The 14,627-nt window shown below is 33.4% G+C and overlaps 3 protein-coding genes across 3 annotated transcripts; 1 reads left to right on the forward strand and 2 right to left on the reverse strand.

The window, feature by feature from the left end:
- Window positions 1-797: 797 nt before the first annotated feature.
- LOC131596648 (large ribosomal subunit protein uL13w-like) lies at window positions 798-2,401 on the forward strand. Its single transcript, XM_058869370.1, has 4 exons — window positions 798-1,119; window positions 1,658-1,774; window positions 1,872-1,959; window positions 2,045-2,401. Exons 1-4 carry the CDS (start codon window positions 848-850, stop codon window positions 2,186-2,188), a joined length of 621 nt encoding a protein of 206 aa, XP_058725353.1. The 5' UTR covers window positions 798-847; the 3' UTR covers window positions 2,189-2,401.
- A 1,255-nt stretch (window positions 2,402-3,656) lies between these two features.
- Window positions 3,657-6,807, reverse strand: LOC131596647 (F-box protein At2g26160-like). Its single transcript, XM_058869369.1, has one exon. It carries the CDS (start codon window positions 6,652-6,654, stop codon window positions 5,605-5,607), a length of 1,050 nt encoding a protein of 349 aa, XP_058725352.1. The 5' UTR covers window positions 6,655-6,807; the 3' UTR covers window positions 3,657-5,604.
- A 4,891-nt stretch (window positions 6,808-11,698) lies between these two features.
- LOC131596649 (histone H3.3) lies at window positions 11,699-12,769 on the reverse strand. Its single transcript, XM_058869371.1, has 4 exons — window positions 12,556-12,769; window positions 12,366-12,442; window positions 12,186-12,276; window positions 11,699-12,068 (listed from the first exon to the last, which is right to left on the reverse strand). Exons 1-4 carry the CDS (start codon window positions 12,625-12,627, stop codon window positions 11,898-11,900), a joined length of 411 nt encoding a protein of 136 aa, XP_058725354.1. The 5' UTR covers window positions 12,628-12,769; the 3' UTR covers window positions 11,699-11,897.
- Between the last annotated feature and the right edge of the window lie 1,858 nt (window positions 12,770-14,627).

Consider the following 14,627-nt stretch of genomic DNA (forward strand, 5'->3'; position numbering starts at 1 on the left):
CTGATGTATAACAGGTGAATTGATTGGTCACATCAAATTATATCAAACAAATTGCAACTACAATCCTATTGTTTTATTAGACCATTTTACCCTCTGATCTGCAATCCGACCTTTTAATATAAGTTGAATTTTAAAACACTTTAATTAAGTCAACATATATAAACATAAAAGATCCACTCGTTGATTGAAGAAATCTACTATTCATTTGTCTTATAGGTGAATTGATTGGTCACATTGAATTACATCGAACCAATTGCAACTAGAATCAATATAAGCTGAATTTTAAAACACTACACAATACTACACACTAAAGTGTTCTTAATTTTTAAGGGAAGATAAATAATATTATAAGTTGAATGAGTTATTACTATATTATGAGAGATATGATTCCAATATTTCGTCCTTTGAAAATATTTTTACGAAATATTTAGATGAGATGCCACAAATTTCTTGTGTTTTAACTAAAGTTTCCAATATACAACAATGTTAAAATGTCATAGACATAATTAACTATTAAATTTGACCTAATAAAATTTATAAAATTAATCTTTACCATTGCATTAAGATTCAACCGAAGATGTTTGATTTACACACACAAAAAAAAAAAACAAATATTTACCTATAGAAATTATTGATATAAATATCGATAACATTGTCATTTGTCAAAGTAAAAATATAAATATAGTTTGATTTATAATAGTTCATGTTGGGCTAAACCAAAAAGGAAAAAAAAAATTCAGTTTGGGCTTAACAATAGAGCCCAACAATTGTACACTTATATTCTGTTATATTCTCCTGAAACCCTAAAAAGCTCCGGAGAAGAAACAAGCCGCCGGTAATAGCAAAAATGGTGTCCGGATCGGGAGCCTGCGCAAAGAGAGTCGTGGTTGACGCCCGTCACCACATGCTCGGCCGTCTTGCCTCAATCGTCGCCAAGGAGCTTCTCAATGGTCAGAAGGTCGTTCTCGTTAGATGCGAAGAAATTTGCATCTCCGGCGGTCTCGTTAGACAGAAGATGAAGTACATGCGGTTCCTTCGTAAGCGTATGAACACCAAACCCTCTCACGGTCCTATTCACTTCCGCGCTCCATCCAAGATCTTCTGGCGCACTGTTCGTGGGTTAGTTAATCACTCACTACAATTTTTTTTATTAAGATAATCGCGTTTTGAATTTTTTGGATTAGTTTTAGATTCGTGAATGCTTAAGCTTGAATTTGTTACGTTAGGTTTATAATTAGATTTGTGATCTAGATGTGAATGATTTTTTAGAATGATTTGTTTTACGTAAAATTGAATTATGAAATTGGTAATAAAAGTCTGTTTGTATAAGCAGCTTATTACGCAAGTGCTTATCAATAAAAGTGATTATGTATAATCTCTCCTAAGCTATTTTTATAGCAATTGGTAACATATTGTCTAATTGTTTTTATATGCAATAAACTTTTTTTACTAAGAAATTTGGATATCTCGTTAATACTCGAATCTATATTAACTCATTTTTACATGAATGTGTCCCAATATATGGTGTTTTACTTAAACTCTCTTTTACTCGGATTTCATTTTACAGATTTCAGTAACTAAACATTCATCCGTGTTGTTGTCGAGTGTTGTGTTATGTTTTTTGGATTGTTTTTGAGAAGTGATTGTGTTTATGTAGAATGATTCCACACAAGACAAAGCGCGGAGAAGCTGCACTTGCTAGATTGAAAGTATATGAGGGAATTCCCCCACCATATGACAAGATCAAAAGGATGGTGGTACCTGATGCACTCAAGTAAGATCCATTTTATAATTTGATTCACCATTTTTTTGTTTTGTTGAATCAAAATGTTTGTATCAAGTTTAATATCAAATTTTTGATTGAAATTTAGGGTGTTGAGGCTTCAGAAGGGCCACAAATACTGCTTGCTTGGGCAGTTGTCATCTGAGGTCGGATGGAATTATTACGACACCATCAAGGTGAGTTTTTTGTTTTTGTTTTACTGTTGTATTAGGTGAAACCTTTTTGTGGTTTTAGAATTCTTAATTGTTTTCTTGTCGGTAGGAGTTGGAGAAGAAGAGGAAGGAACGAGCTCATTTGAATTATGAGAAGAAGAAGCTCCTCAATAAATTGAGGACTAAAGCCGAGAAGATTGTTGATGAGAAACTTGCTCCACAACTTGAAATTCTTGCTCCAGTCAAGTACTGAGTTGTAGTAGTTACCATTTTTAAAGTATTGGTTTTGTAGCATATGAATTCGAACTCCATTTCTGGTTTGTTTTTCATTCTATGTTTGCTTGACCTTAGAAATGAAAACCTGGGAATTTTTTTTCTTATAACAATTTTGTATGTCCTTCCAACTTACTTTCTATTAGTGTTGCCCCTTTGGTGTAACATTAAATGAGAATTTTGTTTTGTTTTATTTCTGGGATTATCATCCGCCAATGAATTTCAATGCCATTCGAAATTGATATATGCTAAATATTTGGGATGGCACTTGGTCTTCTGTTTAAATCTTTGGAATTAAAAACCAGCATACTAGCTTGAGTTCAGAGTGGATTGATTAATTTAGTATACAAATTTCATACCTATTGAATACTTCAAGTTCAAATGAAAACCAACAATCATTGTAATTCATATTATAAATGAAACTAAAAATTTACTATATGATATATGATATATGATAGATGTGTCACAGTGGAGATAACCTTAAAACATTCACAATATTTACTCAGCCAGCTTGACTCTTTACATTGACAATGAACTGATTTATGGCTGCAATATCGAACTTTGGTGTTAGGCAAATGACGAGATATAAAAGTTAACTTAATAATGGAACAACGATAATCAACAACTATATTTTCTTCTTCTTTCGGAGGGTACTCTGACAGAAATCAACACTTTCCTCTTCCTTTCCATGTTTTGATTAAGAACCAACTAGATCAATATGATATTTTCTTTTCTTTTTTTCATGTTTGAAGGATCCAACTGTTTACTCTCCATTTTGAGGGTACTACTGCAGAAATCTTCACCCGCAATATGAACTAAAAACTTTGTGAAATCTTTTGTGAAAAACCATTTTCATTACTAGCATTCCTCTCACTGGATTTTGAGTAAAATAATAAAGAAAGAAACATCTCGGTTTAGAACTTTTACCGAACTCTTGGTGGGCATAGCGTGAAACGACAAATTCGACACCAATTGTCAACTACAACCTGAAACAACAATGTTGTAGTGAGAATTGAACAGAAATAAAAGAAAAGAACGGGAACCAGAAATTGAAACGGCAAATAGCTTCCTTTTTATAGATGAGTATAGAAATTTATAACAAATGTATGTGTATATATAAATTTTGTTTCACTCAAGTCTATCATAAAACAGCAAATAGCTTGTATTTTTGGTCAAAAATCAATTATTTGAATCGAGTTAAAGAAAATTTTATTAATTTTTATTTCAAAAATAATATTCTGAGTGAAGCTTGAACATGCTACCATTAAAATCAATATCAATTCTTAAACTAATGCTTCATGATCCACTACACTATATCAGAATAATTGCTAACGGGTATTTCAAAACCCACAGTATGGAGCCCCCAAGAAAAATACTCTCTTGCTACGCCACTGCTTATACCTAATTAATATAATCAAAATCAATTAACATGCTCATACATTTGCACATTTCAGCACAATATCAAACATTCCTCAATATAAATAATCACAATAGAAATTGGAGGTGTTAACTTTTAAACTTAAAAATTGATATGAGAGATGACACCATCGCAGTCCAACATCAGTGTGTGGCAGATATGCAACACAACCTCAACCACAATAAAATTACAAAACACAGCTTAACACATGAGCAACCCACCAGAAACAGAACTACACAATTCCATACAACTCTATCAGACTAAGAACCTCAAAATTTTAGTATTGCCCCAAAAGCACACAACAATACGCATAATCAAGACAGCAGCAATCTGATAAGTATACCACCAACCCTCAGGGCATAAGCATGCTCACGGGGCAGACCAATCATAGAAACTACATTTGAGTTTCTTCAATTGAGACTTGGCTCAAACCAAACCGTTCGACCATATGAACTTTCTGGACAATCAGACAACGGTTCAACACTCTCATCCGATAAACTATAAATACCAAATTCTTTCCCAAGAAGATAGTCGGTGAAATAGATACAAATTTTTGTGATGGATAGAGAAGTTAAATAAAAAAGCAAAAATGTAGAACCCAATTCAAAACATCGTTAAACATTGCAAACACGGGTTGTAGGACTCGACATCACTCCACAAAGCAAAAACTTTTTGTCAAGCTGACATCAATCAATTGTTTATGTGCCATACTTGAACTGAAGCAAGTTTGTTTGCTAAAAAATTGGTCATTTATAATCTTAAACAAATAAAGACAATATTGAAACCTAAACAAGAACATGAACAACAACAACTATGCTTGGCCTTCTTAAAGATACTTTAAAGTACAAATTAGACTCAATCTCATAACCTTAATCAACTCATTCTTTCCAAATTGCAATAAGTTCTCGTTAAAGGAATTTGAAACTGAGTCAGTCTCCAACAAAACTTTCACATATTCACACAAAACCACAACTTCATTTGTGCTTGGACTTTATACATAATTTCTCCATATAAATAGCTCCAAGAGAATGAAGATGAAACAGTAAACATCAGACCTCTTATTCTGCTTAAAGCTTTGAGCCAACTCTGGTGCAACATACCCAACAACAATTTTAACGAATACTGATAGATATTTTATGGTTCTATATCATTCTTAGTCTGATAAAATATTTCAAGTTCACCTCTAAACCATCACTTTAACTACTTATAATCTTCAAGCTAACCAATATCAACTACTATTATTGTCAACTACCACTTCAACTATTACCGACCAGAACTTCATCCAATTCTGATAAGTAATTTAACCACATCAAATATCACTATAATCACCATTGTTTACCAATTTTATGATGAATTGGAGACTAATCTATAAATAGAAAGGAGTAGACAGTGAGTAATTAAAAAGTCATGCATGAAAACAATTCCAATTTAAGTTATCAAATTGGAGGATCATGACCCTGATTGAAGGATTCTACTTTAAATTACAAAAGTGCAATTAAGCATTACATAGTTATGAAACTCACATGTCACAAACTCAATCTAAATTTACAAGTTAATAGCTCTAAAATTAAGAGGCATGAAACTAGAAAATGAGTAGCAAGCCTATGATTTAGCAACAGTGAGTGACATTGAATTGAAATTCAGTAATTATCTACTATTCTTACATTGCCATTACAAAGCTCTGCCAAGATGCAGCCAAGTGACCAGATATCAATCTTCATGTCATATGGAAGTCCCAAAATAACTTCAAGAGCAAGATAGGACATTGACATAACATATAAAGAAATGAGATTGTCTCCATTATATGCCTCATCTCCATCAACATTCATCATTCACTAACAGGTCACCACCATGTATTTAACTAGTCACATAAATCTTGCTATGCTGCAACCTAAGACGCTTAATAATAATACATATAATATAGATTATAGAACCTACTACATTTGAATTTCTTCAATTGAGATTCTCAACTTAGCTCATTACGGACGTGGCTCAACCCAAACTGAATAATGTAAATAACCATATGGACTTAGTTGATAACCAGGAAACATTTCAATACTCTCTTCATCTAAACTATAGATACCAACATCTGTTCCACAATAATAGTCCGTGAAATAGATAGAATTTGGACGACACGCAACAAAATCAGCAGCACGAAAACAAAAGGAAGATTTCATCCCTATAAACAAAGAGTATTTTCCCAATGTTTCAATTTCTTCCCACATACCCAACTTCCAATTCATCTTATAAATCATGAACCTTGATGTCTTACTAAAAAGACCCGACTGAGATCCGTTTAGAAATAACCGACTAACCAACAACATGTCCTCTTTGAAAAACACTAGATACCGATGACCATTCCTGATAAATATTTTCTTAGTCTTAACATTCGAGATTTCAAGACGATCAACATCAAAAACTGCCATCATTCCATCTTGACCCACAAGGAAAAAGGAATTGTTTCTGTATACAACATCCACCCAGTTGCTCTTTGTATTCCAGTCAGGAACAAACCAAGAATCACTTCCCTTTCTAAAGAATGCAAACTTATTACCACCGAGCATAGCAAATGCGGTAAAGTCGTCGTCGTCGCTAGAGGGGCTAGCAGACAAAACAACTTTGATAAGACAAGCTGGACTACGAGTGGTGTTATGATCCCATCTAACTGTAACAGGAAGTTTAGGAAGAGGTATTGTAGAGAGTGTGATAGGGTTAAGAAGACGAAGCTCGGAGGCTTCGTTGAGAATGACAAGCCAGCCATGAGAAGAACCGCAGACAAGAGTTGCGGGAGAAGAATATGGAGCGAGATTGAGGTGATGTATTTTGTTGGTTGAGAGGTCGAAAAAGGAACTGTGAGAAAGCATGAGCCATGGGAGTTGAGTTGGTAGATGGAGAGGGATTTTGGGGATTGAAAGTCTCCATCTGTGACATACAGATCGGAATCGGAGATAGTCGGCGTAGATTGTAAAGTTTTTGGAGATTGATTCAACGATGTCTTGAGGTAACTCATCCCATGTTTTCGAACACATGTTGATATTAGGGTTTGGCAGGATGATATTAAGCTTCAACTTTTTGAGAAAGGTTAGGGATTGCGTTCATGCTGACTCGTTTGAACATCTATAGAGAAAATCTATCTATTGTGGTGATAAGTGTATATTAGATGAAGATAAGTCAAATTCCTAGAAATAATACTAAGAATTGGAACTAGAAAATATTATAAGAGAAATTATTTAGGAATATTTTGAAAATTAATAATTTGGATAAAAGTATAATGTTGGGTAGAATAGTATGGCGAAAAATTATTTTGATTTTGTTTAGTGAGATAAAACTTGGTTTTTTTTAAAAGTAATTATATTAAAATAATTAATCTAGTTTTATTTTTATAAATGTTTATTGGGATTTTCAGTAAATCACACGAGTTTGGTTTACTTAAGAGATTAAATTCGAAAAAATCTCAAAGACAATTTGTGTAGAAATGTAAAATGCAAAACGATTGTCATTGGAACTTAAATATCTGAACTCTAACGAACTGAACGTAAATTATGATTAAATAAGCTTTGGATAAAGATAATAGACAAAAAGTGCAATAAATGTCATTAAAATAAATGATTTTATTGAAAAGATTGGAAGAATTTTAAGAGATGGGCGATGACTCATACATTTATGCACGGACTATTACAATGTATGAACCTACTATATAAACTAATACAATGATAACCGCCAACAACGGTTATTTCCACATAGCCTGACATGTATTCTCTTGCGTGGGCTTCAATTTTCTTATTTGCTTCCACTCGTCTCCACTATTAAAACTGCATCAACCCACTCATCACATTGATAACTGCCCTCACTCATCACGTTGATAACTGCCTTTGAACTTCCTAATTGCTTGTGTCAAGAGCATCTGGTTGTATCTGGTTGACTCATAGACTAAAACACATTAAGTGCATAAGGCTTTGATAGACGTCGAGTTTGACACATTATAGAAGAACTGATTTGTGTAAACCTTTTCGAGACTTCGAAAATGTTTTGAAGATAGAGTAATCCTGATCTTATGGATATGTTCTGAAGACTTTCCAAATCAAGCCCCTGTAATTTAGTCGAATTGTCTTGGTCGACATGACTAGTGTGTCAAAAACTGAGTCACTTCATACTCAAACATTTTCAATTATGGTTACTATTAATCTCTGTCGAATCCTTCCGCTAGAAATTCTACTTTCGATCATATATGATGGAAGAAAGGTGGCATTTTTAGTAACTGCTCGACATTGTTGAGCAGATAGCCTGCACATGTCATAGTCATCATGGCCATTTTTAGTAACTGCTCGACACTAAATGTTTCACCAAACTTAATGTGATCGTATATGCCGCCTTTTTTCATTTCTTTTTCTCTTTCGCTATTTTTTTCTTCCTCAAAGCCCTAGGAAAAATTCTTTCTCCCAATTTCACTCTTCCAACTAACTTTCTTACTAAGAAGATTCTCTAGAGACAATAATGGCTTCCAGTTCCATCACCAAACGTCAACCACACATCTCACCCACTGCTACAATCAAAGGTCCCATTCTCAGGGATAGTCGCACTTACATTCCTAAACCTCCAATGCAAGAGGAAAAGGTTGTTATATAATATTCTCAAGTACTAACCCCTTACTCCCTTGCAGGTAATGTTCATGTTTTTATTGGTCCTTTACCTAGATCTCTAAGAAACCATCAAACTTAGATTTTTTTCCCTATTGTATTATCGGGAAAACATAAAGTGTTTGAAGATGAACCTTTTGACCTGAGCTTCATGAGAAACTGTGTGTTTTGCTCCTCTCCTTCAACCAACAATCCTTCTTAAAAAAGGAAAAAACATGGAAATACTAAGGTATATTTGATTTGATACAAATCTCTAAATCTGGCCCAAGTATAATAACCCTCATATGGTGATCATTACTATCCTCTTTTAGGAGTATTTGACCAACATGTTTCACCTACCATGTGGGATGATTACCCCTATGTTATTTGACATAGCAACAATTATAGGTCTAGGTATAGTACCAAACCCACTCTGATGACCAAAACCAAACCCAATTACACTTTCTCTCACCCTAGGTATAGTAACTTTATTAACAATCGCCATGCTTCGACTGACAACGTAGAAGCCCAGCAACACATAGATTTTTTATTTGCTGGCTATTCCACTTCATTTTTCCCCAGCTCTCTTCAAGTGACTAAGAAATTTATTCCTATAGCTATCGAGTTCCATGAGATAAGAAATTTTTTCCTGAGCAAATTTATCTTGAATGGCCCGTATGAATCCTTAGCGGTCGCTTCTCATGTCATCAAGGGACGGATAATCCTGAAGAAAACTTTTTGGTTTCTGGCTCATGTAGTTGTGACTTAATGTTACCTGTGACCTTCCCTAAAAACTAATATTTCACCCAATTTAGAGAGGATCGTCAAAGGCTTGGGCTTGACCAGGTTATTTCGGATGATGACAACTCTACATCGAAGCAAGTCTTCAAGACATACTTTGATATTTTTTAAAATTGTCAAACATTTTTCTCGACCATGGCCCCTTTCGCCAGTCGAAGCTATGGACCAAACTGCTTCAAGAAGGCATTTTTAAGTTCTTCATCTAAGGACCAATGAGAAATTCAAGAAATTTGGATGGACTTTTTCTCACATTTTGTCTTGTCGACTAAACTTTGCTCTTCAAGATCAGGCATTAGAGTGGCTTAGGAGTGAACAATCGGTCGATTTTAGTTTAAATCGGGCCTAAAACTTAAATCAAACGTAAACACCAGTTTCATTTTTAAGGCCCAATTTTAACTGTTAAACTTTTATTTTCGACAGTTTCGATTAAATTGATTTTGTAGGTAAATCGGGTTTGTTTTGTGAATAAATCGGGTCGATTTTATCGCTATTAATATTTATTAGGCTAAATCCATAAAAATGACGCATCTTTTGTAAATTCGCAAACATTTATCTTTTATTTTTAAAAAAACTATCACAAACTAAGAATAGCTCAAAGAATAATTATTTTTTTAGTACTGAAAAAGATATTATTAAGATATAATATTATCAATTTCATTTAACATTTTAATTTGGTTATTATCATAATTTTAACCACAAATTAAACAACACTCAAAATTTCAATATTGAGTATCTTGTATTTATAAAATGTCACCATTAAATTATAAAAATGATAATAATTTGACAATATTATGAGATTCGTCGAGTCAACCTTTTAGTAATAACAATAAATAAAATAATATTACTTGGGTTCGATCGAGTTTCATTTTCGAAGGAACCAAAATAATTATCTGAACTCGATCGAAGCAACCTCATACTACCCAAATTAAGAAATAGATCAACCTAACACCCCACCCCACCCGATCCGTTTGGATTGGTCGGTTTTAATCAAACGTTTTAAATTTTTCCACCCCTAGGGTGGCTGCCTATTAACTTAATTTGGTAGCCAGGCAGTTTGGCATCAGCCCTTTTTTTTTTTCAAATTTTGTTCGAGAAACGTCAATTTTTGATGCTACTGAAGAGCCAGATGAAGACTAGTACCAAAAATGCTTCAGCATTTACAACATGAAAATTTTGCATCTTAATCCTTTCAAATTTTATCCCTCTTTCCATAGTCTATAGAAAGAATATCCTATTAATCAAATTGTAGGATCTCATATGAATCAAATTCTAGGAATAAATTTTATGGAAAGGATCTCATATGAATTAAATTTTAGGATCAAATTCTAGCATCAAATATCTTTCGTCAAATTTAACTTCAACGGATCATTTTCTGAATGACTAAATTTGTCAATATGATTTTACCGATGGATCTCGAGAATAATAGGAAAAAAAATTCCATTTTACTAATTTTCATTTCTACTAACTTTCTTGTTCAAAATGATGAAGATAATGAATCAACAAGAGTTGGATTTCTAAAATTTAGTGTTAAAAATCAGTTTGAAGATTAAGAGCTACTTATTGGAAGGGATTTTTAGACTTTGATTGAAATAAAAAGAAAATGCACATTCTAAGCTCACTAATGGTTAATGGTCTTAATTGCATAAAAAGATCAAGAGATAATAATCTACAATACATATTACCAAATAACTTAGAAATAAGAAATAAACAATCGTAATCGACCAATTACATAAAAATCATATCCAAAAATAATTAGTCATTCAAATTACATATTCAAATTACATGTTTTTAGCAAAAAGATGATCATTCAACTCAACAAGGTCATATTTCACATTTCCATCCGTATTAATCCTGTTAAAGTCTACATTTCAACTCTTAAAATACAATTTGCCTTCAACAAAAACTGAGGATAAGCCATTATAAGATATTCTTCTTTACAACACTATACATAACTCCAATCTATAAAAAACAACGATGCAATCACAATCATATAAAATTGTCATTTGAAATGCACTACTGGAAATTTGGTTTGTCACATGAAATATGTAATTGAACTAACAAAATTTTCATTAGCACGCTTTGACTCAAATATGTCACAGTTAATAGTATTTGAGAATTACTAAAATATGTGGGATGACACGTTTAACTTTTGGGGAGGCTAAGTTACGTTAAATTCTCTCTGCATAGGACTTCTTTTTGCATAGAACTAGAGTTGCTTTCACGTAAATTTCCCATTAAAGCCTAAAATAAAAATGGCAAAAAAAAAACCCTAAATTAATCAATATATTGGAACTATTTGTTAATGAATAAACGCTAAATTTTAGAATATTCTATTAAATCCTAAAATAAAAATGGCAAAAGACGAAGATAAGGAAATTATTCGTCATAAACAAAAGACGAAGATAAGACCCCCTTGTGTTAAATCAGTGGATGAAGATTAGATTTTATTCGTAACATTTTGAAAAACAAATATGATATATGGAATAAGATAAAACGAAATCATACGCTTAATAACTAAGGGTATAATGATAGCAATTAATTCAAAAGCAAATTCTATATCATACAACAAAACATACATAATATTTTCATTCACGGTTTCAATTAGAATAAAAAAATTCAGAAAGATAATGACCACACATTACCAAACAATGGAGAATTAAGAAATATAGTTGCATAGACATATATTGTAATCGACCGATTACATAAAAATTTCGCCCAAAAATAACTAGCCATCCATCAAATTACATGTCTTATAGCAAAAAGATGATCATTATGTCTTATCAACTATACAACGCATAAAAGAAACTTAAATCCATTAAAACCCTAAATTCCCAGAATACTAACATCCCATAACCCTAAGCACGTTCACCACGGATACGGCGTGCAAGCTGAATGTCCTTGGGCATAATGGTAACCCTCTTAGCGTGAATTGCACACAAATTAGTATCCTCAAACAAACCAACAAGATAAGCCTCTGCCGCTTCCTGGAGCGCAAGAACAGCATGGCTCTGGAATCTCAGATCAGTCTGCAAGATAATAACAACAGAAATTCAATAACAAATTAAGAAAATTCAAAACAAATGTATAAATCAAATAATGAAAATATTTATTATATTAATGATGAATCTGAATGATGCAATTACCTTGAAATCTTGAGCAATTTCACGGACAAGACGCTGGAATGGAAGCTTACGGATCAAAAGTTCAGTACTCTTCTGATATTTACGGATCTCACTGAAAATCACACGAATCGACAATTCAATACAAGGAAACCCTAAAATCCTAAATCGTTATGTATAATAATTAACGAAATCGTAAATTACCGAAGAGCAACGGTTCCAGGGCGATAACGATGGGGCTTCTTGACTCCTCCGGTTGTAGGAGCAGATTTCCTAGCAGCCTAAACGAATAAACACAACAAAAATCAACCGATTGAATCGATTCAAATCGCCGATTACGAAATCGGAAAAAACGAAACCCTAACGGAAAGAAAACGAACGGAACGGCGGTTACCTTGGTGGCGAGTTGCTTCCTCGGAGCCTTACCACCGGTGGACTTGCGAGCGGTTTGCTTTGTACGAGCCATTGATTGATGAAAAGTCGCGAGAACGAAGGGAAAAAAATCGGAGAAGATTAATTAGGGTTTGAAACGAAGAAACTGTTGTAATGAATGAATAGGAATATGAGAAACGGTTTATATATGCGTGGAATAATGAGGATTAAGTCGGTTTAATTAGGGATGAGAGATGATGGACTTTGAATGCTTCAACGGTAATAAAGATTTTTTTAATTATGAATATTGATTGGGATCCGTGTGCTTGTTTTTTATTGGTTGGTTTGTGGAGTTGCGGATTGCCAGCGTGGATGATTTGTGTTTCTTTTGTGAGTAGGTTGCGGTTTGTTTGTTCTTCTACTCGTTAGATATGGATTGGTTCCTGAATTTAGGCCTTTCATTAAAACATATAGTCACGAAGATTTACCACTTTGAAGTCATTAATCTTTGATTTAATAAATAAATCTTTGATTTTGTTTTTAAAACGTTATTTATAAAATATAAATAGTTTCTTTTATAAAAGAAACACAAATCATCTTGATCTCTGTTGGACAATCCGCAAACAATAAATTTCGGAATAGCAAAATCCGCAATATCCCCATCATGAATCTTCTTGATCTCTGTTGGACAATTCGCAAACAAAATAATAGAAACATTTAACGTGGTTCCCAAATTAATTAACGCGTCCGCACACCAATTTGGCTCTTGAAAAACATGCACAATATCTATCTGTCAACTCCTACGCATCAATGATCTAATTTGCTTTATTAGTGGAACTCCAGAAGACAACTTTAGTTTTCCCGTTTTAATCACATTCACCGTCATCATTGAATCTATATTAATTTCAACCTTTCTGAATCCTATATGTCAATCTAATTGTATGTCTTCAAAAAAAACGCAGTTCCGCCTCCAAAACAGTGCATCGCACAATACATCGAGCAAATCCCTCCAACTATTCCCATTGGCTGCCCCTAATAACGCCTCTGCTTCCCCGCATTACTGCCCTAAAAAGTAAAGACAATTTTGTTGTTTGAAAATAACAAAATAAAATAGTAATTAATCCTTGAAGTATATAAAAAATTTGAGTTTAATTAAAAAGAACTGTGTCGTTTTAACAATGTGGAGTAGAGTAAAATTCATATGTTTTTGAGGAATATGTATTGCTTTTGTATATTTAAGTTTAAGAGAAAGTGATATATCAAGAACCAAATATTTGTTTTATAATTAGAGTTATACAATTGGTTTTGGTGTTTAAGATGCAAAAACTAGTGTTTAAATCAGGTTGGTCACATTTAAATTAAAAAAATATTCCTTTGAGGGAGAGGTCTGGTCTTCTTTAGAAGGATGGAAACTCGACCAAATCAATTTGAAAAAAGCCAAAAGACCAAACGTATGCAACGATCATCGGAAGCATTCAAAGTAGTAACATTTAAAGACGATTTTGAGGGTGAAGAAGTCCTGACCCGCTTTGAAGTAGTTGAAAAGCCTACTGCAGTTTGTGCCAACCAAATTCCTCGCCATAAAAGGCGGAACACCTCTTCATCGTCTATTGAATATACATAAAATCATTAGTAAAGTAAGCACATCATAAACAAACTAGTCAATAGCGAAAAAGCTGAGGGCATCCATGAAATACCAAAAATAATAGTCCTTTCTTCTTTGGTACGGGCATCCATCAGCATGAGGGTGTTAGTGAGGCGTTTTCGAGAAGCTTCATCCCGAGAAATAACGCCTCCGAAATAACCCACGTTTCACTTTTGAGATATGAAATAAAAGGATCATATAAGGCATTTCATTCAATTATTCTCACTAATATTGGAAGACTTGTTTGCGTGGGGCCTAATGGTGAAGTCTTGGGTCTTGAGAGTATGTCATTCTCAAGGTATTGGGTTCAAATCATGCTAAGTACAAATTACTTATCAAAATATATTGGAAGACTTTTACATACGCCTAACTCCGAGGATGAAGTTGTGACGAAGCAACCATCAGATGTTTTGGAACTTCCATTTTAGAGCCATTAAAAGGTCTTCGAA

Source organism: Vicia villosa, linkage group LG4, assembly GCF_029867415.1.
Source record: "Vicia villosa cultivar HV-30 ecotype Madison, WI linkage group LG4, Vvil1.0, whole genome shotgun sequence".
In the NCBI taxonomy this organism is placed as follows: domain Eukaryota; kingdom Viridiplantae; phylum Streptophyta; class Magnoliopsida; order Fabales; family Fabaceae; genus Vicia; species Vicia villosa.